The sequence below is a fragment of the Polychytrium aggregatum genome, assembly GCF_025602895.1.
Source record: "Polychytrium aggregatum strain JEL109 chromosome Unknown BJ171scaffold_14, whole genome shotgun sequence".
Taxonomy (NCBI): Eukaryota; Fungi; Chytridiomycota; class Chytridiomycetes; order Polychytriales; genus Polychytrium; species Polychytrium aggregatum.
In genome coordinates, this window is record NW_026516216.1 from 469120 (window position 1) to 492512 (window position 23393).

At 57.7% G+C, this 23393-nt stretch overlaps 6 protein-coding genes across 6 annotated transcripts; 3 read left to right on the forward strand and 3 right to left on the reverse strand.

Annotated features, from left to right (window-relative positions):
• Positions 1 to 536: 536 nt before the first annotated feature.
• Positions 537 to 2414, forward strand: BJ171DRAFT_458234 (WD40-repeat-containing domain protein; the record flags this gene model as incomplete). The annotated part of the gene is made up of 5 exons (XM_053108372.1): positions 537 to 602; positions 896 to 1388; positions 1582 to 1665; positions 1805 to 2004; positions 2162 to 2414. 5 exons carry the CDS (start codon positions 537 to 539, stop codon positions 2258 to 2260), a joined length of 942 nt encoding a protein of 313 aa, XP_052967661.1. The 3' UTR covers positions 2261 to 2414.
• Positions 2415 to 3187: 773 nt separating this feature from the next.
• On the reverse strand, positions 3188 to 5347 carry BJ171DRAFT_474080 (uncharacterized protein; the record flags this gene model as incomplete). Its single annotated transcript, XM_053108726.1, has 4 exons — positions 3188 to 3319; positions 3534 to 3721; positions 3951 to 4187; positions 4363 to 5347. The coding sequence occupies 4 exons, from the start codon at positions 5345 to 5347 to the stop codon at positions 3188 to 3190; spliced, it is 1542 nt and encodes a 513-aa protein (XP_052967662.1).
• Positions 5348 to 6668: 1321 nt separating this feature from the next.
• On the reverse strand, positions 6669 to 9271 carry BJ171DRAFT_598256 (uncharacterized protein). Its single transcript, XM_053114826.1, has 3 exons — positions 8412 to 9271; positions 7586 to 8080; positions 6669 to 7324 (listed from the first exon to the last, which is right to left on the reverse strand). The coding sequence occupies exons 1-3, from the start codon at positions 8870 to 8872 to the stop codon at positions 7081 to 7083; spliced, it is 1200 nt and encodes a 399-aa protein (XP_052967663.1). The 5' UTR covers positions 8873 to 9271; the 3' UTR covers positions 6669 to 7080.
• Positions 9272 to 10600: 1329 nt separating this feature from the next.
• On the reverse strand, positions 10601 to 13950 carry BJ171DRAFT_598257 (uncharacterized protein; the record flags this gene model as incomplete). Its single annotated transcript, XM_053114827.1, has 6 exons — positions 10601 to 10937; positions 11132 to 11955; positions 12365 to 12753; positions 12883 to 13109; positions 13365 to 13480; positions 13790 to 13950. 6 exons carry the CDS (start codon positions 13948 to 13950, stop codon positions 10765 to 10767), a joined length of 1890 nt encoding a protein of 629 aa, XP_052967664.1. The 3' UTR covers positions 10601 to 10764.
• A 1631-nt stretch (positions 13951 to 15581) lies between these two features.
• BJ171DRAFT_500855 (uncharacterized protein) lies at positions 15582 to 20729 on the forward strand. The gene is made up of 11 exons (XM_053110614.1): positions 15582 to 15840; positions 16150 to 16385; positions 16674 to 17414; positions 17566 to 17760; positions 17887 to 18342; positions 18487 to 18936; positions 19022 to 19428; positions 19549 to 19651; positions 19804 to 19937; positions 20051 to 20168; positions 20361 to 20729. Exons 1-11 carry the CDS (start codon positions 15723 to 15725, stop codon positions 20514 to 20516), a joined length of 3114 nt encoding a protein of 1037 aa, XP_052967665.1. The 5' UTR covers positions 15582 to 15722; the 3' UTR covers positions 20517 to 20729.
• A 378-nt stretch (positions 20730 to 21107) lies between these two features.
• Positions 21108 to 23356, forward strand: BJ171DRAFT_500856 (uncharacterized protein). Its single transcript, XM_053110615.1, has one exon. The coding sequence runs from the start codon at positions 21197 to 21199 to the stop codon at positions 23282 to 23284; it is 2088 nt and encodes a 695-aa protein (XP_052967666.1). The 5' UTR covers positions 21108 to 21196; the 3' UTR covers positions 23285 to 23356.
• Positions 23357 to 23393: the final 37 nt, after the last annotated feature.

The window sequence follows — 23393 nt, forward strand, 5'->3', positions numbered from 1 at the left end:
AGTCATGTTTGTTTGTCTTGGCGTGTATTCCCTGATTGGCTGGCGCCGATGACTCTTACTTCGCCTCCGACTGCGCTGTGCTTCGCCCCTCTCGCTGGATGCTCCGCCTCCCTCGCACCCCCTTCTCGTCCCTCGTTTGTCGCTCCACCCTTCTCGCCCACTTTCGCCCTTCGGTTTCCCTCTTGGCTATAAAGCCCCTCCTTTCTTGCACCCATTTTGTATCTTCAGTTCGAACAACACTTGTTGTTATCTGATAAGTCGTAATATAGCTTATCGTTGTTCGCCAAGCACCTGGTCGTCCAGTGTCGTTGCTTGTCGTGGTCCTCACAGGAGGCTCTGGTGGTGGTCGAATCTATGGAAACGACCAGCAGATGGCCAGTGGCATCAACTGCATATGCTTTCATTCTATGTCGAGTGTTCCTGTATGCAAATCGCCAAAGTCGAGAACTCTTCGAGGGTGCTGTATCGTCCAGCGGACAGCCCGCCATCGTGACTGACTTAATCTCACCCTCCCCCGCCCATCCGGTGTCCTCCTGATGAAAAGGTCGTCCTCTGGCTGCCTTGCTGTTGGTCTCGCCGAAACCTGCTATCTATGGACGGACGTGAGTTTACCTCGCCGTGCAGTGAGCGACGATCCGGCCTCATTGAAGGCGAGGCCATTTTCTCTTTCACGGACTCGGACCCTGTGGCTGCATTGGATGCAAGCAACCGCCTTGTTTGATCGGATATCCTCTTTCGGTGCTCCAATATGGCGCACAGACTATCCGTCAACGACCTTCTGTACTCACTGCATGTCGATGATTGTCCTGTTCTAATGGTAGTTACTGCTCCTTCCCCCCATTCACCTCGTACTCACGCCCCCCCCCCACTCGCCTCACCCTGAACTGATCTCAAGTCAACCGGCCAGGTCGACACACTTCAGAGCCAACGAAACCGCGACGATCATATCTCTTCCTGCGCCTTCTCCGTCGACGGCACCAAGGTCGCCGTGGGAACCCTGAGCGGCCTCTGCACCATCTACGACGTCACTCCAGGAAGCGGATACATGGGCAAGCTGTTCAGCTGCCAGCAGTCATACCCGGTCTGCGCCATCTCATGGAATCGGCAAGGAGTTGTATCTCTGGGCGACCGCTCCGGCAAGATCCTCAACTACAACGGCAAGAACTCGATCGGTCAGTGGATCCAAACTTTTGGAGGCGCCCACACGGACCGGGTGGTGGGCTTGCGATGGTGTCCTCAAGGCAGGCTCCTGGCCAGCGGCGGAAACGACAACCGAGTGTTTCTGTGGGAGATTGGCAGAAGCAGCCCAAAGCTCGAGCTTGCAGGGCACTCAGCAGCTGTCCGAGCGATAGCCTGGTGCCCATGGCAATACAATCTGCTAGCTACAGGTATAGTTAACACTGGTGTTGATGCTTGGCTAAGGGTGTACGGCGGGACTGACGACGGTCTCAAGTATGATCTTGGCTTGAGTGGGCGAGAGCGGTGACGAACAAGTGGAGCGGTAGTGACTGATTGATCAACAGCCCTGCCTTCCTCGCTGCCGCCAACTGACTCGTCCTTCGATCGTTGCGTGTGAGACAGGCGGAGGTCTTGACGATCGATGTATTCGGTTCTGGAATACCGATACCGGAACATGCGTGAAGAAAGTTCACACGGGCTCACAAGGTAAAGTCTGCCAGTAGCCCCGTCAGAAATATGGAAGTGCGGGAACACTGTAGCATGGTGCACGAGGCGACAAGGGAGATGCGGATGTGGGCTGCTAGCTAAATCTTTGATCGATCTTCGTTACACTTTCATAACTCAGTCTGCGCCGTGCTCTGGTCAAAGTCGTATCGAGAGCTCATCTCGGCCCAATACCGCGACGAGAACCAACTTATTCTGTGGAGCTATCCGTCGATGGAACAGGTCGGCACAATGCCTGGACACAAGGAACGACCGATCCACATGGCGCTCAGCCCGGACGGCCAAACAGTAGTGACGGCAGCGAGCGATGAGAACCTCAAGGTGGGCGTGAGGGGAAGGGAGCAGAGGATGGCGCAACACCGTCGGTGGTGTGAACTGAGCCTGCAACTGTTTGCCGATCGTCTCTCCCTTCCCTGCCGGCTATCAATCGCCGTGCATACGTTAATCTCTCTCCTCTGCTCTGTTCCTATATTGTTAGTTCTGGAAGTGTTTCCCGATCAAGCCCGGCCAAAAGCTCCTTGAGCCACCGGGCAAGTTGGTGACCGCCGATGACCCATTAACCAACTCGCTCCGCTAGCACGGGATCGTCTATGGCTACTTAATCATGTCTATGTATTGGCGCTGCGGGGACCAAAGGAGAGTACCGATCGAGCGGAAAAGGCAGCACATCGCTCGTCTTGGCCAGCCCAAGGGGATATGTACAAAATGATGTAACTTCAAAATATACAGTATCCGCAGCATCGAACGAGGATCTCGAAAGCAGTCGTGGTCATTCGCATTGGGGAAACCGGGACCAGGGAGACGCACCAAAAGCTTGACAAGTATACCTGCGAAGCCCTGTTGCCCGTGCCTTGGCCATGTTCTCGCCTCTTCCTGTCCCGACTGGATGATGCTGAGCTCAAAGGAGCAGTGAACTCTCTCTCCCCTCACCCTCTCCGTTTCCTTGGCCCTGTGCTTCCACTTCCACTTTCTTTTGGATAGATTGTACATTTCCAATTGGAATGGAGATCTCCTCCCGGAAAGCCCAAAATAGATGATCAAAGATTACAAATAAACAGAGGAGGGGGGGGAAGGAGCCGTGAAGCCTTCCTCATCCATGGGCGTAATCGCTCCAAATCGAATCTATACATGGAAATACAAAGAGAGGAAGATGAACGGAGAGAAAGATGGGGGGGGGCAACAAGAGGTACAAAATATGAAAGAAACGAGAACATACGATAACAATACGGAACGAACGAACAGCGAAACGAAATGAATGAGTGAACGAACGACGAAATGAATGAAAGAGAGCAAGAAAGGACGGCCATACGCTGCGCCGACAAATAAACACAGCACAGACACAAAATGTGCGGGATGATAAGCTACGGCGGCTTCGTCGGCATCGGCAATAAAAGGGGGGGACACAAGTCCGAAAGAAACGAGCCATGTAACCATATATGAAATAAACTGATGTGTGTGACAGCCAAAGAGGACAAGTGCAGCGACCGATCGAGTCAGCATGTGACTACTGCTGGAGGTAGTCGGTGGGATGGTTGACCAGATGGTCGATAGACTGATCGTCGTCCTGCGCCGGCGCATCGGCACGGTGTTCTTTGAGGCGTGGGCAGTTTTTTCTCTTGTGGCGTGGGACAGCGTCCTGTGCAAAAACAAGGCCACGACAGCATGGGTGTCAGAGGAAGATCGCAGAGCCGCAGACACCCAAAAGCAACCATCCGAAGGACCTCGACATCAGGACATGCCTCTCCAAGGAGACTGACCATTGCCATCTATATCTCATGCAGGCGCTAGGGACACTGAAGCGTCGAGCCACCACATGCGACCGTCGCGCAACACCAGACCGGCTTTCGTACCTGTCGACAAAACCTGCGGCCGCAGTCCTCGCACACATAGCGCGCTATTGGCGACGATCCTCCGGCAGCAGCAGCAGCAACCGTGCTGGACTGGCGGAGCTGCCGGCAGTTTTGCTTCCGGTGTCGCGCCATGTCCTGTTGGCGAACAAAGGATGTGTTGCATCCAGGGCACGTATACTTGCGGACATCTGTGGCAGATCAAGATTGGCGCAGTGGATTCGACGAGTCGACGAAAGAATCGAGGACGACGCGGCAGAAAGGCGTTAAATCATGAGGCAGTGAGACAGCAACGCAGGAGTGGCGACGGTGCAAGTCCATGGCCATGGCGCTCAGCGGGCTATGCTGATAGACAGATCGCATCAGGAGGGGGGGGCAGAGCAAATGCATAGGCAGAATCGCTGAGCAGCAGTCCCTTACGTTCGTGAGCACCGTCGATGTGGCTCTTCAGGTTGTTCATCCTGGTGAAGGATTTGTTACAGCCGGGATAGGTGCATGCGTGTCGCTTGGCCTTTGTTGCGGTTGCAGACGCAGCGCCATCTTCAAGCAAAGGCGAATCGAGTTCCTCATCACCCAGCTCCGTTGAATCAAAGCCGGCATCGAGCTCTTCAGAGACCAGCAGGGACGGTGAGGCGCTGGAGCCCGCATACGACCATTCTAGCAGGGAAACACGGTCGATGGATGCCGAAGCCGAGTCGAGCGGAGAGATTAGATTCACAAAGCACCTTCCTACTCATGCATGCTCGACCAGACATTGCAGATGCATACACGACCGGAGACGCAGCTAGAGCAACGGCGTCTGATCGTTATAGTAAAAGTCACAGATTCTCACCAGAGTCGATGGGAGAGGGCTGGATCGGCGTATGGATGACGGAAAGCAGGGCAGGCGACAGCATACTCAGCGGCGTCTGCGACGTAATAGTGAGCGGGAGCTGTTGGTTCATCATCGAAATGTGCGGGCTGATTGCAGACAGGTCCGGTGACAGCACGCTGATTCGTGGAGTGAACATGATCGCAGAATTGGCATCGTCGGGCATGGTGGCGATGATCTGAGGCAGCGACTGGAGGGTGCCGACGCCATAGAATTGCGACTGTGGGAAGTGGAGCTGCTCTTGAATGTGGAACTGCTGCTGCTGCTGCTGCTGGAACTGCTGTTGTTGTGGTTGTTGGAGCTGCAGTGGCTGCTGTTGAAAGGCCTGCAAGTCGAGGTCGTCCTGAGGCTGGCTGACAAATTGGGCTGGCCCTGGCATGAGCAGCGGGTCGTCAAGGGCGTCGAAAAAGTTGGACTGGGCAAAACTCGGGTCCTGTGGCAGGGTAAAGGTCGAGGCCAGAGTCTCTGGGGCCGACAAGGTCGCAGCCGCAGCTGCAGCTGGCTGCAGATATGGGCTCGGCTGCAAATACGAGGTGCCGGCCGAGGGACTGAGCAGGATATGGGGGCTGTGGAGCAGCGATGCTTGCAGGTCGGTCGAGGGGTTGAGGAGCGAGTGATCGGCGGGCGGCAGTGCCGGCGAGAAGTGAGGAAACGGGACATTCATAGTCGAATATGGAGTGCCTATGGGCGGCGCTTGCACGACAGCGGGGCTCTGCACGAAGGGGTATAGCGGCGACTCCAACGCAGCCATCGAGCTGAAGGCCGATGGATGCCCAACGAACTGGGAGTTGAACGAGCCGGGAAGACCGAGAGCGGCCATGGTGGAGCTGGCCTGGTCGCGCGGATCAAAGGTCTCCTCGAGGTTCACAGTGGGTGGCAGAGCCGGGCTGTTGAAGTTGAGGCGCTCGAGCTCGTAGGCGAGCATGGGGGTTGGGCGTGAGGCCATGTTTGGGGTGTAAGCCGGCGAGAGAGTCGAGGACATGGGATTGATGGCAGGGGTGAAGGCCACGGCTGGAGAGCCCACAGGTTGTTTGTCTCGTGGATTAACGGCGGGGGTGATCATGTTAGCGGCGACAGGAGTGCAAGACCGATGATGGGGGGTCGGAGAAGACAGGATGGGATCGGACGAACAAAGAAGTCGGCCTGGGGAGATCGAGGATGAGAGCGAGTGAGGCCCGAGGACACTGGCTGGGCTAAAATAGGCCGAGGTGGACAACAGAGCCGATGCAACGACGGGAGTGGTCTGGAGGGCAGGACGAGAAAGCCTCGGTGGCAGTGGCGGGCAGCGGAGGCGAGGCGAGGCGGGAGAGGCGCGGCAACGGATACTGAAGCGCTGTTGCTGCGGTTGCAGCTGCGGTTGTTACGTGGAGCGTTAGTGGTATCAAATAACGATGCAACGACGACCAAGGCGACGGATACAACAGTTGGCTGAGACGGCGACCAGAGGAGTTCTCTTCGGTCCAAGCGAGCCCGCCTCGGCCTGGCGCGGACGACAACGACGGCGATAGGAGCGCGGACGTGGCGCACCCGTGGTTGGCCAGCAAGGCGGCCGGGAAAAGACAAGCGGGCCTGTGTCTGCGCTCCTTGTGTCTGTTGCGTTTTCAGCCCGGCTGGCCGAAATGGCTGACCGAAATGGTTGACCGAAATGGTTGGCCAAAATGGTTGGCCGAAATGTAAACGGATGTGCAAATGCGTCTTGCGAACTCCGCGGGGCTGCTGTGTCTGTTTGCGTCTCCTTGGCCTTTGCTGCGCTTCCTTGCATTCCGTTGCACTTCCTTGCACTTCCGTTGCACTTCCTTGCATCTTGCATCTATTTGCATGTGTCCCGTCGGCTTCGGCACCGTGCGCGCCAAATGTCTTTTTTTCGCCCTCTTCCCCCGGATCCATCGCTGCACGCGGCCCATACTCGTGGCCATCTGCTCTGTGGGTGACCGGATTTGCCGTTCTGATTTGCCGTTCTGTCATCCTGTGCTGGGCCGGGCCTTGCACATTTCCGCCTCAGGGCGGCCAGACTCAGCCCCCTGTTCCCACTCCATCCGCTCCATCCATTGCGCAACCCATAGCACTCCACCTACCCCACACATATCCATCGCAATCTCTGGCAATCTGTCCTTCGTCACATCGCCCCACATCACTCCTCGTATATCCAGACACTTCGCCACCTTCTCCATCACAACTTCGCCACATGGCATCAACGGCACGGTCGCTGGCACGCTTTCGGTGACTGCCTACCAGGCTCACCCACCCCATGTATGTGCCCCTGTCTTGGTGGATGAAGCTGCTCTGGATACCTGGAGGAATCATCGACGGTATCCGCGATGTCGATAGATAGAGGCGGTGCTGCATGGCTCTGTGAACGTGTCTATTCACGATCCAAAGGGCACCTCCAGGACGATACATCAATGTCCTCGGAGCAGGATTGGCCCATGGTATCCATGAGCCCCCACGGATCTGCGACAGTGCTCAGGCGGAGGCTATTGCCAGGACGCGAAGTCCCTGCGACGCCGTTTGTTCCGTCGTATTGGTGCCGTCCGGCTCAGACGCTAATCCCAGCCAGAGCACAAGCCTTCGAGTTGCAAGTCGTCTCGAGCGCGCATCGATTCAGACCTGCCGGCCTTCCGGCATCATTCAACAAACCCAGACCCGCCATCGTCTGTTGCGGTCTATCAGCGGGCGGCATCACAGAGCCTGTGCCTTCCACACCTTGCGCTCGGCGCCGTTGCTGTGGCTCCCGACGCTGCTTCGTCCCGACTCGGCCAGGCGGCTCTTGCTTTGCGCCTTCCGCACGATCGTAACCTCGCTGCCCCGGGTCTTGCCGCTGCCAAAGGACAACAGCACGTTCTCTTCACCTGCTGCATGTCCGCTTGCGCTTCCCTTGCGTCGCTGGGACCTCAGACCGATCACGTCCTTGGCAAAAGTGTATCTGCAGCAGATGGAGTTGGCATTGGTACTCGATCCGCGGTTGCCCTAGCACTTTGCCAATCTCGCAATGTTCGTGCACCAGTCACCCTCCCATTACCCACTCAATCCCGATTCTTCTGAATCTTGGCAAAACTCGAGGATACCACGCCGGGCCACCCGAGCAATCACTTTGGTCATATGGGCCTCGTTGCCAATGTCCAGCTTCCGCACCGCTCGCCGCCGGGATCATATCGGCCCAGAACACTGCACCAGCGCGACGTACCTCTCCATATCGCTGGGGACTTCAAAATGCTCGCTCTCGACCACCTTCTTGAGCCACTCAAAGGGCAGATTGGAGAACATCCGGACAAGCCCCTTGTAGCCTTCTCCGCCACGGTTGCCCCAGATAGGAGAGTTGAGCTCGTCTACCAGCTCTCGCACGATGCCCTTGGTGAGGAAGCGGTAGACAAAGTCGCGGATCTTCTGGTTGGCCAGGCCATATCCAGTGCCATCAGGCAGCTGGCTTACAAACCGACAGTAGTCCAGCACCGTCTCTCGAGACATGTCGTTCTTGATGCACTCGCACACCATGTTCTGCAGATCCCACAGTTGGAGCAGCTGTGTGGCCGACAGGAGCGACCGCAGCATGCGAGATGAGTGGCCCATCATTTGGCTCTGGGCATATCCGGCGTAGAGATGCCCGAGTGCGATCGTGATGCCCTCGACGGTGAGGTTGGGGTCCGACAGCTCAACCGTCATTGTCAGCGGAAGCGAATATCTGATCAGAGAAAGAGAATGGAGCCATCAGTCACTGCACCTGGATGCTGCTCCAACGGGGGAGTTTCTAGACTAGCAGCATCTGCTTGCTGCAGCAAGCACTGATAGATTGGCCGGATCGGCTGGGAGAATGTGTGTGAATGCCAGAATGGCTGGAATCCGATCCAGTCTACCCTTTGCTCCAACGACCACTCTCCTGACAGACAATGCTGGAGCCATGGGCACAGCCAAATCAATGTGGCAAGTCGTGAGCACGGCCCGATCGCAGCCACAAAGATCATAGCAGCCCAATTAACCGACACGCGGATCCAGCGCTCGGCAGGCGACATTACCTTTCTTGTTCGCAAGCTTCCAGACGTGCCGAAAGGAAGGGGCTCCTCGAGGCCACAATGCGGTGGAGCTTGAAGTTTGCAGCCGCCAGGGCCGCACGATCAAGCGCCAGAGTCCGATCGTCGGTGGGGGGACACTCGAAACGCAAAACAAGGTCGTGATAGCGACCCTGAGAGAAACCATGATGGTATAGATGTGCACAGACAATATCATGGTAGCCATGGTGGTGATGGTGATGCTGCTGCTGCTGCTGCTGCTGGGCGACCGGGAGCGAGACGCTGCCGTTGACAAGGCCGATTCTTGGGTCGTGTCCCTGGGGAAGCTCGTTGGGCGGGATGTCGATCGATGCCTGAGGCGCGGCGGGCTTTGAGTCTTTCGGCTGCTCGCCATTGGAGCGAGGCAGAGGAGGGGTAGTAGTTGGGCTCGAGGCGCTGCGGGTGTGCTCTTCCTGGATGTTGATCATGGTGGTGATGTTTCGAGTGTGTGGAGGCAGTGGGGGGACAATCAAGGGATATTCGGAGCAATTGAAAAGTCGAACGATGGGTTGTGAGGCGACAAAGTCAACAGCGGATGGGTCAAAGAATGGAGCAGACAAAAAAAAATTCTCCAAAAGAAGCTTGTGCGCTGGGATCAAAGGCGGAGGCAGCGGCGGCGCAGACGAAGGATATTGTCGGTGCGATCCAATGTTGAGTCGACTGTGTGCGATGAGAGCAGATCAAGTGACCGAACGGCTAATGAAAACGAGATCGGAGGAGAGCTTTGGATGCTGCTGGTGCTATCGCCGAGACAGTGCGTGCTGGCTTGGAAGGGAAGAGTGCTCGGCTGCGCGGCCAGATGGGAGATCTCGGCAAACCGACCAGCCGAGATTCGGCGTGTTGGGGAAGCCAGGCGCGCCAGCCAGCAGAGACCAGGGCCAGACGAGAGCCAGACGAGGGCCCGACGAGGGCGGCGAAATGCAGCCCGCCGCATATTCTGTGCTGCAGGCCAGGGCAGGTCCCGAGAGCGTCAGCGCCTGTGAGAATCGACCTGATAGTCTACCCAGCCAAAAAAAAAGAAAAACGGAACAGTTCTGTTCACAGTTGCATGGACAGGCCTTGAAAGCCTGCGTCTCGGGAGGGGCGGCCGCAGTCCATTACGGGAACAATCGTTATGGAAACAACGATTATGGAAACCCAGGTGTCCTAGATTTGTTTTGTTGCTCCTTGCAAGGGTTACAGCTAGCAGTCAGATGCCACAGTGCAGCGATCACATCCAGAGAAAGCAAAGGTAGTGTCTGTGCAGTATTCAGAAATACTGACAGCGACAATGACAGAACAGTGGCAGTGATATCGATAGGTTGAGCCCACGATGCGAAGGAAGCGGTAGATGGGGCTTTGGGTGAGTGGATCGGGAGGAAGTGAGGAAGAGGACAGGCCCGAAAGGGAGGCATATTCATCGAACTGGAGCAATCCGGAATACTGAGGAGCGAAATATGTAATGAAAGCAAGTGCGAGCCTCGTGAGAGTTGTGAAAGCTGCGAAGGCTGTGGAGGCTATGGAGGCTGTGTGGGAAACAGCCTCGTCAAAAGACAACGTGTCTGGTGCGGACTCGATCCTCGCTTCGGGCGTTGGTCCAGATGGGTGCATCGTCGCTTTGGAATGGAGGGGTCTCGGTGGCGAACATCGGCGTTGGGTACCCGTGTACTTTGATCAAGCCATTGCCGATTGACGACTGCAGATCGCTGCGAGGACAGTGGGTCAGCGGCATATCAAAGTGCCCCCCCCCGTCGAGATCCTATCCAAGGACATTGGCTCGTCCATAAACAGCGTGACCATACGTTCAGTGCCGCAGCCATACAGCGCTCTTGTAAAAACATGAATCTATATCAGATCTAGCCTGGTTTGATAACAGCCAGGCGGGCTCTAATCGGGGTGCATTGACTGGCCACCAAGTCGTCACGGCAACTATGAAGCGCATTCTCGGTGATGGGGGGGGACAGATCCAGAGAAGTAGTCAAAGAGAGAAATGAGAAGCAAAGAGCAAGCAGGTGAGAGTGATGGAACCGAACCGAACAAGCAAGTGAGCGTGTATGAAGGGAAAGAAAATAGAACGAAATGAACGCATGGCGCATGAGGGTGGAAAGGAGGGAGATTGCAGGCAAACCCAGTGCAACGAGAGAGAGAGAGTTTGACAGAATGGTTGAAGGGGGGGGAATGCCATGCATCATGCATGAGCAAAATCAAAGAAGCGAAAGTAAACCACAGTGTTGCATACGAGGCGTCGAGAGCACGTATGCCGTCGGTCGATACCGTAACAGTGAAGGGAGCAGCCGCAGCGGCAACGAGCGATGGCGATTTGGAAAAGAAAGCAGCGTCCCTATACACAGTCTGCGTTTTCTTGGTATCGATCCTGAGGCAGGGATCCATGCTTCGAGTACCAGATTCCACAGGCATTGCAAAGGGTTTTCGAGCCGAGAGGTCCCTTGCGGAGGGTGGGTGTGTAGCGGCCACTGAGCAGGCACCACGAGCATCGCCAAACGAGCCGAAACTCTGCAGAGAGAGGGAGAGCGCGATGTCATCAGCGATTGCGATGAAGATGGCCTATGACGTGGACAGACTCTCAAGCAACAGCATTTTGGCGTCAAAGCCGGGGAGTTGGAGAATGAAAGTATAGCGGGACGCAGCCAGACCCATGATTGTGAGTCGGCCCTGGCTCCTGCGCAACAGCACCACCCTCGACATACCGCCAACATCGATGCTTCCGTCGGCATTGAACATGTTGGCACTGGCACCAAACCCCCTGTGCTTCTTGGGAGGGCTGATGCCTCGAGAATCCGAGAGATCGATGATGTTTCCGTTTGCAGTGTTGATGAGTTCTCCGCCACCGGGATTGTTCAACAGGTCGGCGCTCTGTTGCATCAACTCGACTTGTTTCGCGACCAGCTCCGTGTCAATGATGGGGGGATCGCGCTGCTTGCGCTTCTCTTTCTTTTGTGAGGCACTCGACATGTGATTGTGCTGCATATGAGCGCCGATGGTTGAGCCGCTGCCCTGGTTGTCGGTGCTGCAGCTGCTGCCGGGTCCGCTGTTGGCAAAGTGCATGGAGAGGTGTGCAGGATGCTGTTGCTGTTGTTGCTGCTGTTGCTGCTGTGGCACATTTGCCCCGCCAAACTGTGACGAGTAGTGTGTGGACTGAAACGGAAGCTGCAGTTGGTTCTGGTATGGATTAGGGTGGTGTGACTGCGTTGGTGTCTGCGCCTGTGTCTGCGACTGCGTCGGTGTCTGGGGCCCGCCCAGATAGACCCCACCGGCGCCGTATGCAAACTGAGAAAAGGTTGCCTGCTCCTCGGCCGTCGGTGTGTAGTTGCGGTATGGAATACGGGAAGGGTGACTCGGAGGCATCATCGTGCGGGAGTTGGAGCCGCTGCTGCTGTTGCTGGTTCCACCCGCGGGGCCTCCGTGCTGCCAGTGGATACTCGCGGCATTTTGAGACATCCCCGAGTGGGAAGGGTTGCCGCTCAGGTTGAGACTTTGGGAGCTGTAGGATGCGCCTTGCCGGTTTCGCTTCCTGGTAGACCAAGGAATCAAGGAATCAATTAGACACCAAGAGTTCGTGTCGGGACAGTTCCCCGCGTGCTAAATCAAAGAACCACGAGCACACTGCGGAATGCGGCCTCATGTGTGTGGGAAAGTATTCCCCCCCCCATCCATTTCAAACGGAAAGCGCGACACCACGGGCGACTCGCATCAGGCACTGCGACCTGCGAGCGTCCCCAGCTCCGTTCGGCTGCATACAGCGCACCAGATGGCGCCAAGGGCAGCACCGTGTTGTTGTTGTTTTTCACGCAAGTTTCGCTCAAGCCGATCCTGCACGAGTTCCAGCTACCGGAGCCGCATTTGCGCGTCCCAGCGCGAAGTACTCGACAGAACCACCGCTCGACGACAAATGGCTGCACGTGTGCGAGATAGACACTTACCTCTTGGATTTCTCTCGGCCGCCCTTTTCGCTGGACTCGGACTGGATCCAATCACCTTCTTGAATGTGCTCAGACTGGTAACTTGCATTCAGCGCCGATCCCTGTGGTCCCAGGACGCTGAGATGGGGTGGAGTGATGCCTGGCACAGGGCCCGTTGCAGCCGGGGCCGCTCCGACCACAGGACCAACGTGTGCAGACTCTTCAAAGTTGATTCGGGCCAGGCATAGCTGCTGCCGGATCTCGTGGGCAATCACCGAGATGTATTCTTGAGGGAACCCGAGGTCCAGCGACAGCTGGTGAGCAAACTCTTCGGGGCTGGGTGCGTTGGGAGCAAAGAGCGGCCATTCAAACTGGTCGTGTAGGTGGAAAGTTCCAACATTGACATCGAGCTACAAAGCATCGCCGAGAGAGCAACCGTAAAGTTAGCGTCGCCAGCCAGGGTTCTCTCGTGGGCGGCAAGGTCGTCACGGTTGGACCCGCAAAGGCAAATGTGAAGGCCAGTGATTGTTGCAACGTACCTTAATGATGATGCGGATGTCCTCCAGGCTCATTGTCGGCCCCTCCGGAAAGGGATGGACGGGGGCAGGCGGATTTTGTCCCATGCCTGGGCTGCTGTCTTCCTCCAAATACGACTGGCACTGCTGACGGATGGACTGCGAGATGAGCGGCACAAACTGCTGCGAGAGCGGGGAGTCGATATCGTCGGCAAAGATCTGCGCAAACTGCTCGGGAGTCACCAGGACCTCTGGTACGGATGCATCAGGGTGTGTTAGAGACTCGGTGCGGTGCTACGGTTCGAGCATGGACCGTTTCCCAACGCCAGCCAAGCCTGAGAATCGGACATGCGTCTCGAATCCACATCAGGAAGGCAGCGGCGATGCATGCTACGCAGCAGATACATGTTGGACAAGCACACAGCCATAGGCCAGGGGGACACCTATCTGAAAGCACACAGAAGCAGCGCGACCTAATCGTTCAGAAGCATCAGACAGGTAACAACCATGAAGATTCCAGGTGAACGCGTCACGAAGCTTCACGCCTTCGACTTCGAGATCCAGGCGAATGGCAATGAGCCGCACCGGGGCAGGGACCATCTGGGTGGCTTGGTGTTTCGGGCTGTCCCGGGTGGGTAGTTAACGGTCGAGCGGAGGGATGAGGCACCCAGAACATGGATGGTGGTAGCCGCAGGTTCACGGTCCGGGTGTGCGATCCCACATCAGAATCGAGTTTGCCGCAGTCGGTATGTGGCGGTTGCGATCAAGGTGGAAACGAAGTAAAATCAGGCCAAGGACGCGTTAGCGGCAGGTCGCCGAGCAGCAGACGCTCATCGCCCTGAGTGTACGAATGCGTGACACCCGCCCGCTCGCACTGGATGGCATTTGGCGATCCCTGGCGGTGGCTGACAGATAACGGGATGCGTGGTACCTGTTGGTCAAGCTCGCGATTCTGCACTTGCTGTTCTTTTGGGCTTCGAACTTGGATTCATGGACCGAGATGCCGAGATCGTCGCCCAGTTGGGTGGTGTGGGAATGACCGACGTGCTGATCAGGCTCTTGCTCGACCAAGCGAGACTCGGCGTGTACCATGGGCGAATACGAATTGACTGACATTTGCTGTCTTGGGCTGGGCAGGAAGCGGAGAGATGACCGCAGACTTGATCTTGCTGAGCGCTGGATACACGATAAGAGGCGGTTCTTGCGTGCGCGGATAGAATCGTCTTGGAGGTTGAGGGGGTGGTGTATCGTCGCGATTCACCCGGAGCTGATAGTCGTCGGCAGACGGGACGCTTTGCCTTGTGGAAGTTTATTACTCAAATCGGGCAAATGAGGATGCGGGGTGCGTGGACGGGTGGGATCACCGGCACCTCCAAGTACAAAGGCAACTCGAGCGGCACGAGCTGTGGGATGCGCCAAAGATGCGTGGAATGGAGGCCGAAGCGAAGTATGCAAAGGCCGTGGGATTCGAACAGCACCGACGCGAGCAGGCAGTCCCGACAAAAGACACGCAGACGGACACGACCAGAAGCACGCAGGCTAGTAGATGAATTGGGGGGGGGAGGAGCGAGGCACCCGAGCCGCGACAGGTGTCTGGTTGGAGAGAGTGCACGGGAGGGAAGGATGCTCGAGAGTGCCAGCAGGAGCGAACGAAGCCAAGCGGGACCGCCGGGCGAAATCCAGATGCCCAGCTGTACTGCTGCAGCGCAAGCACTCCGCGTTTCCCGGGCTGCCTACTCAACGAGCCAATACACACACAATTGCAGGACCAAGACCAGCGGGCGGCCGGCGCTCTGCAGACAATGGAGGGGAGGGAATGCCAGGTTGCACACAATGTGATCCGCTGCCCGCTCGGCATCATCAGGGAGACGACAGGCCCAGGCATAGACATGCAGCTCTGGCCCCCCCCCCTTGCAAGGCAGCGCACAGCGGCTCCAGCGCGCGGGTTTGTATGCCCACCGCACATGGCGGCAGCGCAGAGAGCGACTGGATCCGCCCTCGCTGCCAGGGCCAGGAGGCCGAGACGACGAAGCGAGCGCCGCGCGAGCATGATAACCTCACTGGGACCGAAACGGCTGCATCGCCGTCGGCAACAAGTGGCGTCGCTCGCGGATGGGCGCTGAATGGACGCTGGATGGGTGCTGGATGGACGCTGGATAGGTGCTGGATGGTCGCCAAGAGACAGACTTCCCACGGCTCTCTGAACGACCGGCGACCCGAGAGGCGGCGCCTGACGGGCCCCGAGGTGCAGGGGGGATGCCCAGGACCCGCGCAGAGGCGACTGCCGCCCGCCCGCCAGAGGCCAGGCGAGGCCGTATGGCCAAAGGGCGGCCATCCAGGACCAGAGAGCGCACCCAGCCAGGCCGAACGACAAGGCCTGGCGAAAGCACTTGGAGGAGACCGAAGCGCTGACCCGCAGCACAAGTCCCCTGGCCAGCAGCCACGGCCGCCGTGAGAACCCCCACCAGCCCGCTGGTGCAACAACCCCACCTCCCACAAATCTGGCCGTGCGACGATCCGCCGTCCACCCAGCGCCCGCCAGCAGCCGCCTGCGCTTGCCGTGGATGTGCGGCTGAGTTCCCCCACCGAGCTGTCTTTTCGGATTTGCTCCCGCCTCCCCCGGCACGAATGAATGAAAATTTCATTTCCCGCCACCCTGGCCGTCGCTGATTGGAGCAAGGGCTTCGCCGACTTCTCCCCAGCCCGAGATTTCGATCGTCGTCCACGAACCAGCGGCATCTGGACTGTTCAGCAGCCCGCGCTATCCTCTCCCGCTCTGAGCCAAGGACGCCAGCCCAAACCGCCCTCGCTGCCGTCACAGTTACCGCCAGTTTAGGGATACCTGCCTGCCAAGGACATCCCACATGGACAACAGCTTTACCAAGAGTCCCGAGGAGGTCGTCAAGACACTCGAGTCGGATCGCCGAAACGGCCTCACGGCCGCCGAGGCCGACCAGCGTCTGGGGCGATACGGCCGCAATGGTGAGTGGCCCGCCATGCAGGCCAAGGAGAGCCGACGGTGGCATCGACAGAGTCTGCCCAGCAAGCTTTGGCACGGTCTGCCAGCTCCATCTGCCGTAATGGCAGCGCGCCACACGGATAGCTCCCAGACCGCAGCGTCGACTTTGTGCGCCGGCTTGCGGACTGTTACTCGGCATATCGTCCTGGGCTGTGCTGTTCGGAAGGCGAGCATACCGTCCAGCTTCATCTCTGACACCGTGTTGCCAACCAATCCTTCTGGTCCCCCCCCCATTTGTTTCCATCCCCCATCGCTCATTCCGTGCACGGTAGAACTGCCCGAGGAACCGGGCACACCCTTGTGGAAACTGATTCTGGAGCAATTTGAGGATCAGCTGGTCCTCATTCTCCTGGGCGCCGCCGTCGTTTCATTTGTACTGGCCGCCCTCGAGACGGACGAACAAGAAAAGACCACTGCCTTTGTGGAGCCCGTCGTTATCCTCCTGATTTTGATTGCCAATGCCGTCGTCGGCGTCGTCCAAGAAACCAATGCCGAGAAGGCCATCGAGGTAGACCTTGGCACATATACTTTGCTCGGACGGTGCCCGCGCGGCCCGTCTGCGCTCGCAGAGGCTCTGCTCCTCATCCACGAGCGCTCCGGAGACTCTGAGGGCCAGCGTCGGCCAAACTGTCTGGTTTGATCGGACGCCGATCAGCGCAATCTGGGTTTCTCCGAACGCGTTCCCGCACTTGGTACACTGAGGCTGCCGCGACAGCAGTTCCAAGTCTTCCAGGCCCGTGCTGACCCACACTTTTGTCGCTCTGCTTGCGATTGCGACCGCCTCTGTGTGCTCTAGGCCCTCAAGGAATACTCCCCAGATGAGGCCAAGGTTATCCGCAACGGCACGGTCCAGACCATCGACGCCCGTCTGTTGGTGCCCGGCGATGTTGTCGAACTCGTCGTTGGCGACAAGGTGCCCGCCGACTGCCGCGTCCTGGAAATCAACACCTCGTCATTCAAGGTCGACCAGTCGATTCTCACCGGAGAATCCGTCTCGGTCAGCAAGGAGGCCCAGACGATCGTCTCGGATCCCGGCGCAGTCAAGCAGGACCAGATCAACATTCTCTTCTCCGGAACGTCCATCACTGTCGGAAAGGCCAAGGCTATTGTCGTCCAGACTGGTCCCCATACTGCCATCGGCGGCATCTTCAAGTCGATCTCGGAGCAAGAGGATGATAAGACGCCTCTCAAGATTGCCCTCGACGAGTTTGGCGACCAGCTCGCCCGCATCATTTCCATCATCTGCGTCCTGGTTTGGGTCATCAACATCCGCCACTTCAACGATGAGCACTTCCACGGCAACTGGCTCAAGGGCGCAGTCTACTACTTCAAGATCGCTGTCGCCTTGGCGGTTGCCGCCATCCCTGAAGGTCTTGCCGTCATCATCACCACTTGCCTCGCCCTTGGAACCAAGAAGATGGCCCAGCAGGGCGCCATCGTCCGCAAGCTCCGCAGCGTCGAGACCCTTGGATGCACCAGCGTCATCTGCTCTGACAAGACCGGCACCCTGACTACCAACCAAATGAGTGTTCGCCGAGTAAGTAGGACTGCGATCTTGATTGGCGTGCATATTGCTCAGCGATGCCAGGCATCCGAGTTCACTGGGTGCGTTGATCGGCCGGAGGACGTGTGTGTCCAATTGTTTTGAAGCTGGGGCATTAACCTCACGGAACGACTTTCTACCACAGGGTCTCGTTGTCGAGTCCGAGGGCGGCGTGTTCAACGAAGTCCAGGCTGAGGGCTCCACCTACGGACCCGAGGGACGCATCCTCAACGCCGAGGGCAAACAAGTTGATCGTGACATCCTCAGCAACAACGCTGTCCTAAACGAGCTTATCCAGATCTGCGCCCTTTGCAACGACTCCCGCATCGTCTTTGACGAGGTTTGTACCGCATCCCTGCATCGATCCCTGCATCGATCCCTGGTAGCTTTCGCTGCTCGCAATAGATGTGTTTGATTGTGGTCGGTCCGCTAACCCCGCCCCGGATGGTACTCGTTGGCTTTGTAGAAATCCGGACAGTTCCAAAAGTTTGGCGAGCCTACCGAGGCGGCTCTCAAGGCCTTTGTCGAAAGAGTCGGCACGGACTCTCCCGCCTTCAATAAGCAGCTGCCCGTCATCCCCGATGCCAACGCCCTCGGCAAGATTGACCACAAGACCAAACTTTGGAGAGCCGGCCAGGCCGCCGACCACTTTGCGTCCAAATACAAGCGCCAGGCTACTCTCGAGTTTTCGCGCGATCGCAAGTCCATGTCTGTCCTTCTGAGCCGCCAGCAGGACGCCCCCGTATTCGGAACCTCGCCCCTGACCCGCGTCGCTAGCCAGCAGAGCGGAAGTGGCTCTGTGCTGTTTGTCAAGGGCGCCCCCGAGCAAATTCTTGAGCGCTGCAAGTACATCCGACTGTCCTCCTCGCCCGGCAAGCGCGTCGAGCTCACCGAAACCCTGCGCCAAGCGATCTTGAAGAAGGTATGTGGTGGCCTGATACACGAATGGCACGCTTGCTCACAGGCGGCTGTGGTTGGTAGCTGGGCAACAGCAGCGTCGCGCGGGCCTTGGATGAGACGTCGGCTGACATTGATGATGTCTGCTTCCTCTTTCGCCGCCTCTCAGGTTTACACTTGGGGTGAAGCCGAGTCCCTGCGCGTCTTGGCCTTCGCCGCCGTTGACCAACCCAACATTCCCGAGCCCACCAAGATTGACCCCAGCAGCTACGCCAAGATCGAGTCGCAGATGACCTTTGTTGGTCTCGTCGGCATGCTTGATCCTCCTCGCGAGGAAGTCAAGGAGTCCATTCGAAAGTGCAAGGCGGCCGGCATTCGCGTCATTGTCATCACCGGAGACAACAAGAAGACCGCCGAATCGATCTCGCGAAAGATTGGCGTCTTTGGAGAGCATGAGGATCTGGCCCACCTGAGCTACACCGGCCGCGAGTTTGATGATATGACCCCAACCCAGAAGAAAGAAGCCGTCCGCCGCGCCTCGTTGTTCTCGCGAACCGAACCCAGCCACAAGGAGGAGCTCGTGGATCTCTTGAAAGAGGATGGATGGATTGTTGCCATGGTGAGACGAGCTGCAGACGGCAGATGCATACTCGATGGTGTTTGACTTGCGAGACTCACGCACTGCTTGGCCCGCCCCCCGCTAGACCGGCGATGGTGTCAATGATGCCCCTGCCCTCAAGCGAGCCGACATTGGTGTTGCCATGGGCAGCGGTACCGACGTTGCCAAGCTCGCCAGTGATATGGTCCTTGCCGACGACAACTTTGCCACCATTGTGGCTGCTGTCGAGGAGGGCCGTAGCATCTACGCCAACACCAAGCAGTTCATCCGCTACCTGATCTCATCCAACATTGGCGAGGTCGTTAGTATCTTCCTCACAGTCGTTCTTGGCATGCCCGAGGCCCTGATCCCCGTCCAGCTGCTCTGGGTTAACCTGGTGACCGACGGACTTCCGGCCACGGCTCTGGGCTTCAACCCTGCTGATCATGCCATCATGCGTCGACCGCCTCGTTCGTCGAAGGAGCCCATCGTCACCACTTGGCTCTTTATCCGGTAAGGGTAGACTGACACGACGTAGTTTGTGTTGCCCCCGTTTCCGATTGTATCGATGGAGCAGCGTCGTTTGCCAGGCGTAATGCTAACCGTGAGCACGCACGCCTCTACCCAAACCAGTTATATCGTGATCGGCACCTACGTTGGCATTGCCACTGTGTTTGGCTATGCCTGGTGGTTCATCTACTACAGCAACGGTCCCCATATCACCTGGTATCAGCTGGTAAGCCATCCAAGGCCGAGTTCGGAAGGAACTCGACTAGCGGCCAGCGGGAGGGAGCTCTCCCCTCAGCCTGGGCATAGCCGGTTAAGGATCGGGCTGCTGGAAGCATGCCGACGCCACTCTTCCTGAACTAACCCGTAATCCTGCTTCAGACCAACTTCCACAAGTGCTCGACCCTGTTCCCTGATATCGGATGTGACATGTTTGCCAACTTTATGAGCAAGAAAGCCACGACCATGAGTCTGTCGATTCTCGTCGTCGTCGAGATGTTCAACGCGATCAACAGGTAGGCCGATCTACGCCGGCATCAGAATGTCTGCCACAACGATCGCTGGAGAGCAGCGTTGCAGCCTGCGAGACTGCTAACCCACTTCTCGATTACCGTGTGCAAAACACCAGCTTGTCCGAGAACGAGTCGCTCCTTACCTTTGGTCTCCAGAACAACCTCTACCTGGTCTTTGCCGTCACGCTCTCCATGGCCCTGCACTTTATGATCCTTTACGTTCCCTTCTTCTCGGTGAGTGCCTGACACTGCATCAGCTGCATTTAGATCCGCGACTCACGCTCACATGGAGTATGATCGGTCTGGATACCCGAGACGCATGGTTCTGAAGCACTAGAGCCTCGCATTGTTGAGAGCCGCTCGGCCCAGCCCAGCTGACCCAGCTCTGCCCTTCTGCATTCCCCCGGTCGATGCTCGAACCGCCAGGATCTCTTTGCGATCACGCCCCTCGGACTCGAGGAATGGAAGTGGGTTCTCCTCATCTCGCTCCCCGTCATTTTCATTGACGAGGCTCTCAAGTTTATCAGCCGCACCTGGGTCCAGAAGGAGACCCAGGTTACCAGCAAGAGCAAGTCGGACTAGAGACCCACTCCTCCTCCCCCCTTTCCCCTCGTTAGACATGGTTGCAGCGAGTATCAGGGCTCGATGAGAAGCGTGGCCGGGAGCGTTTGGCTTTGGCACTGTCCGTCTGGACGCTCTTGCCTGGGTGTAAAGTAGCATGTGGCACTTTCTGGAGTTGCAGGGACTCGCTGTCATCGCGAGCCGAAATACATATTCTCGACATCTTCCATCCCACCCGAATGCACCAGCCAGGCCGCTGAGGGAGAGCAGCATGAGGCGAGTCCAACGAAAAACAGGATACCCGGCTCTCCAGATCAACGACCAAAAGATTTGCTGCCCCCCAAGACACCGCATTGGCCTTGTTGGACGTAGGCCTCCAAGGCCGCATGCACAATCGAGATGGGTCAGTTGGGTCGAGCTCTTTCAGCGCCGTCAGGTTGCTCCCCCCCATCGATGCGTCTGCATTGCTGCAATTCATGGCGCCGGCACCACCGAAAAACCGAACCCTGCCAGCGTGACACAGATTGGCCCCAGACCCGCCTGGCGCGCAGCCAGCCGTGCTGAGAAATCTGCCCTTCCCGCCTTGTGGCCCGTCCGACACTGCCTGTTCTTCGCCTCTTGCCACTCGTTCGCTCCCCACTCGTTCCCCACCCGCCCGCCTCCCGACCCGTCTCTGCAATCGATCGGCCACTGGAGCAGCGATGGGAGTCAAGTTGCTGACCTCGTATCTCAGGGACTATGGGGAGAATCACAACATCCTCAATCCCACTCTGGTCTCTGGGCGGCTCCTCCTCGTCGATGCAGGCTCCCTCAAGCGAATGTTCGCGGTTGTAACGCCAGCACTGCCCTCCGAGTACCGCATCAACCAAACCACGATGGGGCAGTACCACGAGCTGCGTGATCGCATTGTGGTGTTTTTCCAGAAGATGCTCGATGCCGGGCTCTCGGTGGTGCTCTTCAGTAACTGCGAGCTGCGAGCAAAGCATGACGAAGAGTGGGTCTACAAGCCAGCCCAGTTCCCGTGGACCAACAGCAGCGCTCGAGGCGGCAACTATCCTCACCACTACCAGCAGCAGCAGCAGCAGCAGAATCATCATCATAACCATCACCGGGACCAGCATCCGCAGCATCAGCAGCAGCGATCGGCTCAAGGCGGCCCCGAAGACGAGAACCAGTTCCAATCCGTAGTCAACATCCGCACGTTCCTCGAGAGCGTCGCCCTGGAGCATCTCAAGCCACCCACGCCCGACAGCTTCAAACTCCACCGCTGCAAGACCGATCTCATCAAGGAGATGGCTCGGTACGCCCAAGACGTTGCGCCCAGATCCCAGTTGCTCGGCATCATGAGTTCAAACTCCGAGTTTGGCATCTACTGCTCGATCCTGAACACCTCGTGGTACCGCACCCCGGAGGAGTTCCCGCAAGAGTTGCTATCGATGTCCCAGCCGCTCGACCAGCGTCGGCTGACGGCCATGTGTCTGACCCCGCTCGGCTTCCGCAATGCCTACGGAAGTCTTCACGGCAACGCTCGACTCCTCGCTCTTCTCGCCGTCATGAGCAGCAACGACTATGTTGACTATGACAGCGCCAAGGCGATCCGAATGCAGGTGTTTGAAGGGCGAGCCAATTACAAGATCCCCCATACAATCGCCTATCTATCAAGACTCGATCACCGCAGCGACCCTGTCGAGGTTGTGTTCAAGTGTCTTCCCGATAAGGACCCCACCAACCGCCGACTGAAACAGCTCATGATCGAGGGCATGATCCCATACAATCTCAACAAGCCGGCAACAATCTCGCGCGAGGTGAAGGAGAAGCTGAACGAGAACATCCCTGCCGCCCTTCATCCTGTCTTTATCGAAAGCAAGGTCGGTCGGACCGTCATGTCGATCGGAGTCTTCCGCCGCCTCTGCATGGATCTCACGGGCGAGATCGACCACAGGGGCGTCAGTAGCTGGGACATTGTCTCGCCTCTCTTCCAGCGAATCTACTGGGTGGTCGTCGGACAGGGAGCCCTCTTGAACGAGCTCATTCGAGTGGAAGCCCCTGTCCGAAAGGTCGTCAAGATATTCGATATAGACGACTTGATGACGATGGAGGAGCTGCTCCAGAAGGACAGGGCCGCGCGAATCATGAATGTGTGTCGCATCTGCGACCCCGACGATGCCCCGTTCCTGTATCAAGCTCTGTTTTCGGACGAGTCTGTCTTTTCGCCCACGCTGACTCAGAAGCAGACCTCGACGCTCCAGCTGGTGACGCTGACCTTGTACGTGCTCATCAAGGCGACACAGAGCCGAACGCCATTTACAGCGTTCGATATCGACGTTCTCCTCTTGTGTATCCTGGTGGAGCTCTTTGAGGAGGCCCGTGTGGAACTCCTGGAGGCCCATGGCGATCTCGCCGGCGATCCTCTCACCTGGCGCGGCCTGGGCCCTTGCTACCGGATGCCAAGTCTCGACGAGCTTTGCGGCGAGCTCAAGTTTGTGTCCACTTTCTGGTTTCGGATGCAGTCAGCCGTGCTGGTTGCGACCGATGCCTGCTTCCGCCCACTCGATGTCACCTCCATCATTGGCTGCTACGATGGCTACGGGCTCCATCTGCTGTACAGGCGATTCGAGGGCGCCAAGTTGAAGCCGCTGGGCTTGGATGGACCGCAGTCGCATTTTTGCGATATGGTGGAGGAGTTGCTCGCGCCTGGTTCTCCGTGCAAGTCAGTCTTGATGGACAGCTACAACTCTGTCATGAGCGTTGTATCGGAAGCCAAGAAGAGGCTCGAAGCCGCAGAATAGATTTATGGCATGTCAAGTCACCTCATCTCATAGGTGCCTCTTGTAGCTCGGTCTGCCAATGCGCTGCAAGTGACAGATCGGCGGGCCAAGCAACCCCAGAGCCAGACAC

What these genes read in the sequence shown, in the direction of transcription:
- BJ171DRAFT_598256 (XM_053114826.1), bottom strand. Translation starts at nt 8,872, where the DNA reads ATGATCAACATCCAGGAAGAGCACACCCGCAGCGCCTCGAGCCCAACT. An exon ending in GAAGCTTGCGAACAAGAAAG is followed by an intron (nt 8,081 to 8,411) that starts GTAATGTCGCCT and finishes TTCTCTGATCAG; the next exon opens with ATATTCGCTTCCGCTGACAA. An exon ending in GTCCCCAGCGATATGGAGAG is followed by an intron (nt 7,325 to 7,585) that starts GTACGTCGCGCT and finishes CATCTGCTGCAG; the next exon opens with ATACACTTTTGCCAAGGACG.
- BJ171DRAFT_500855 (XM_053110614.1), top strand. Translation starts at nt 15,723, where the DNA reads ATGGACAACAGCTTTACCAAGAGTCCCGAGGAGGTCGTCAAGACACTC. An exon ending in GGGGCGATACGGCCGCAATG is followed by an intron (nt 15,841 to 16,149) that starts GTGAGTGGCCCG and finishes CGTGCACGGTAG; the next exon opens with AACTGCCCGAGGAACCGGGC. An exon ending in ATATCACCTGGTATCAGCTG is followed by an intron (nt 19,652 to 19,803) that starts GTAAGCCATCCA and finishes ATCCTGCTTCAG; the next exon opens with ACCAACTTCCACAAGTGCTC.
- BJ171DRAFT_500856 (XM_053110615.1), top strand. Translation starts at nt 21,197, where the DNA reads ATGGGAGTCAAGTTGCTGACCTCGTATCTCAGGGACTATGGGGAGAAT.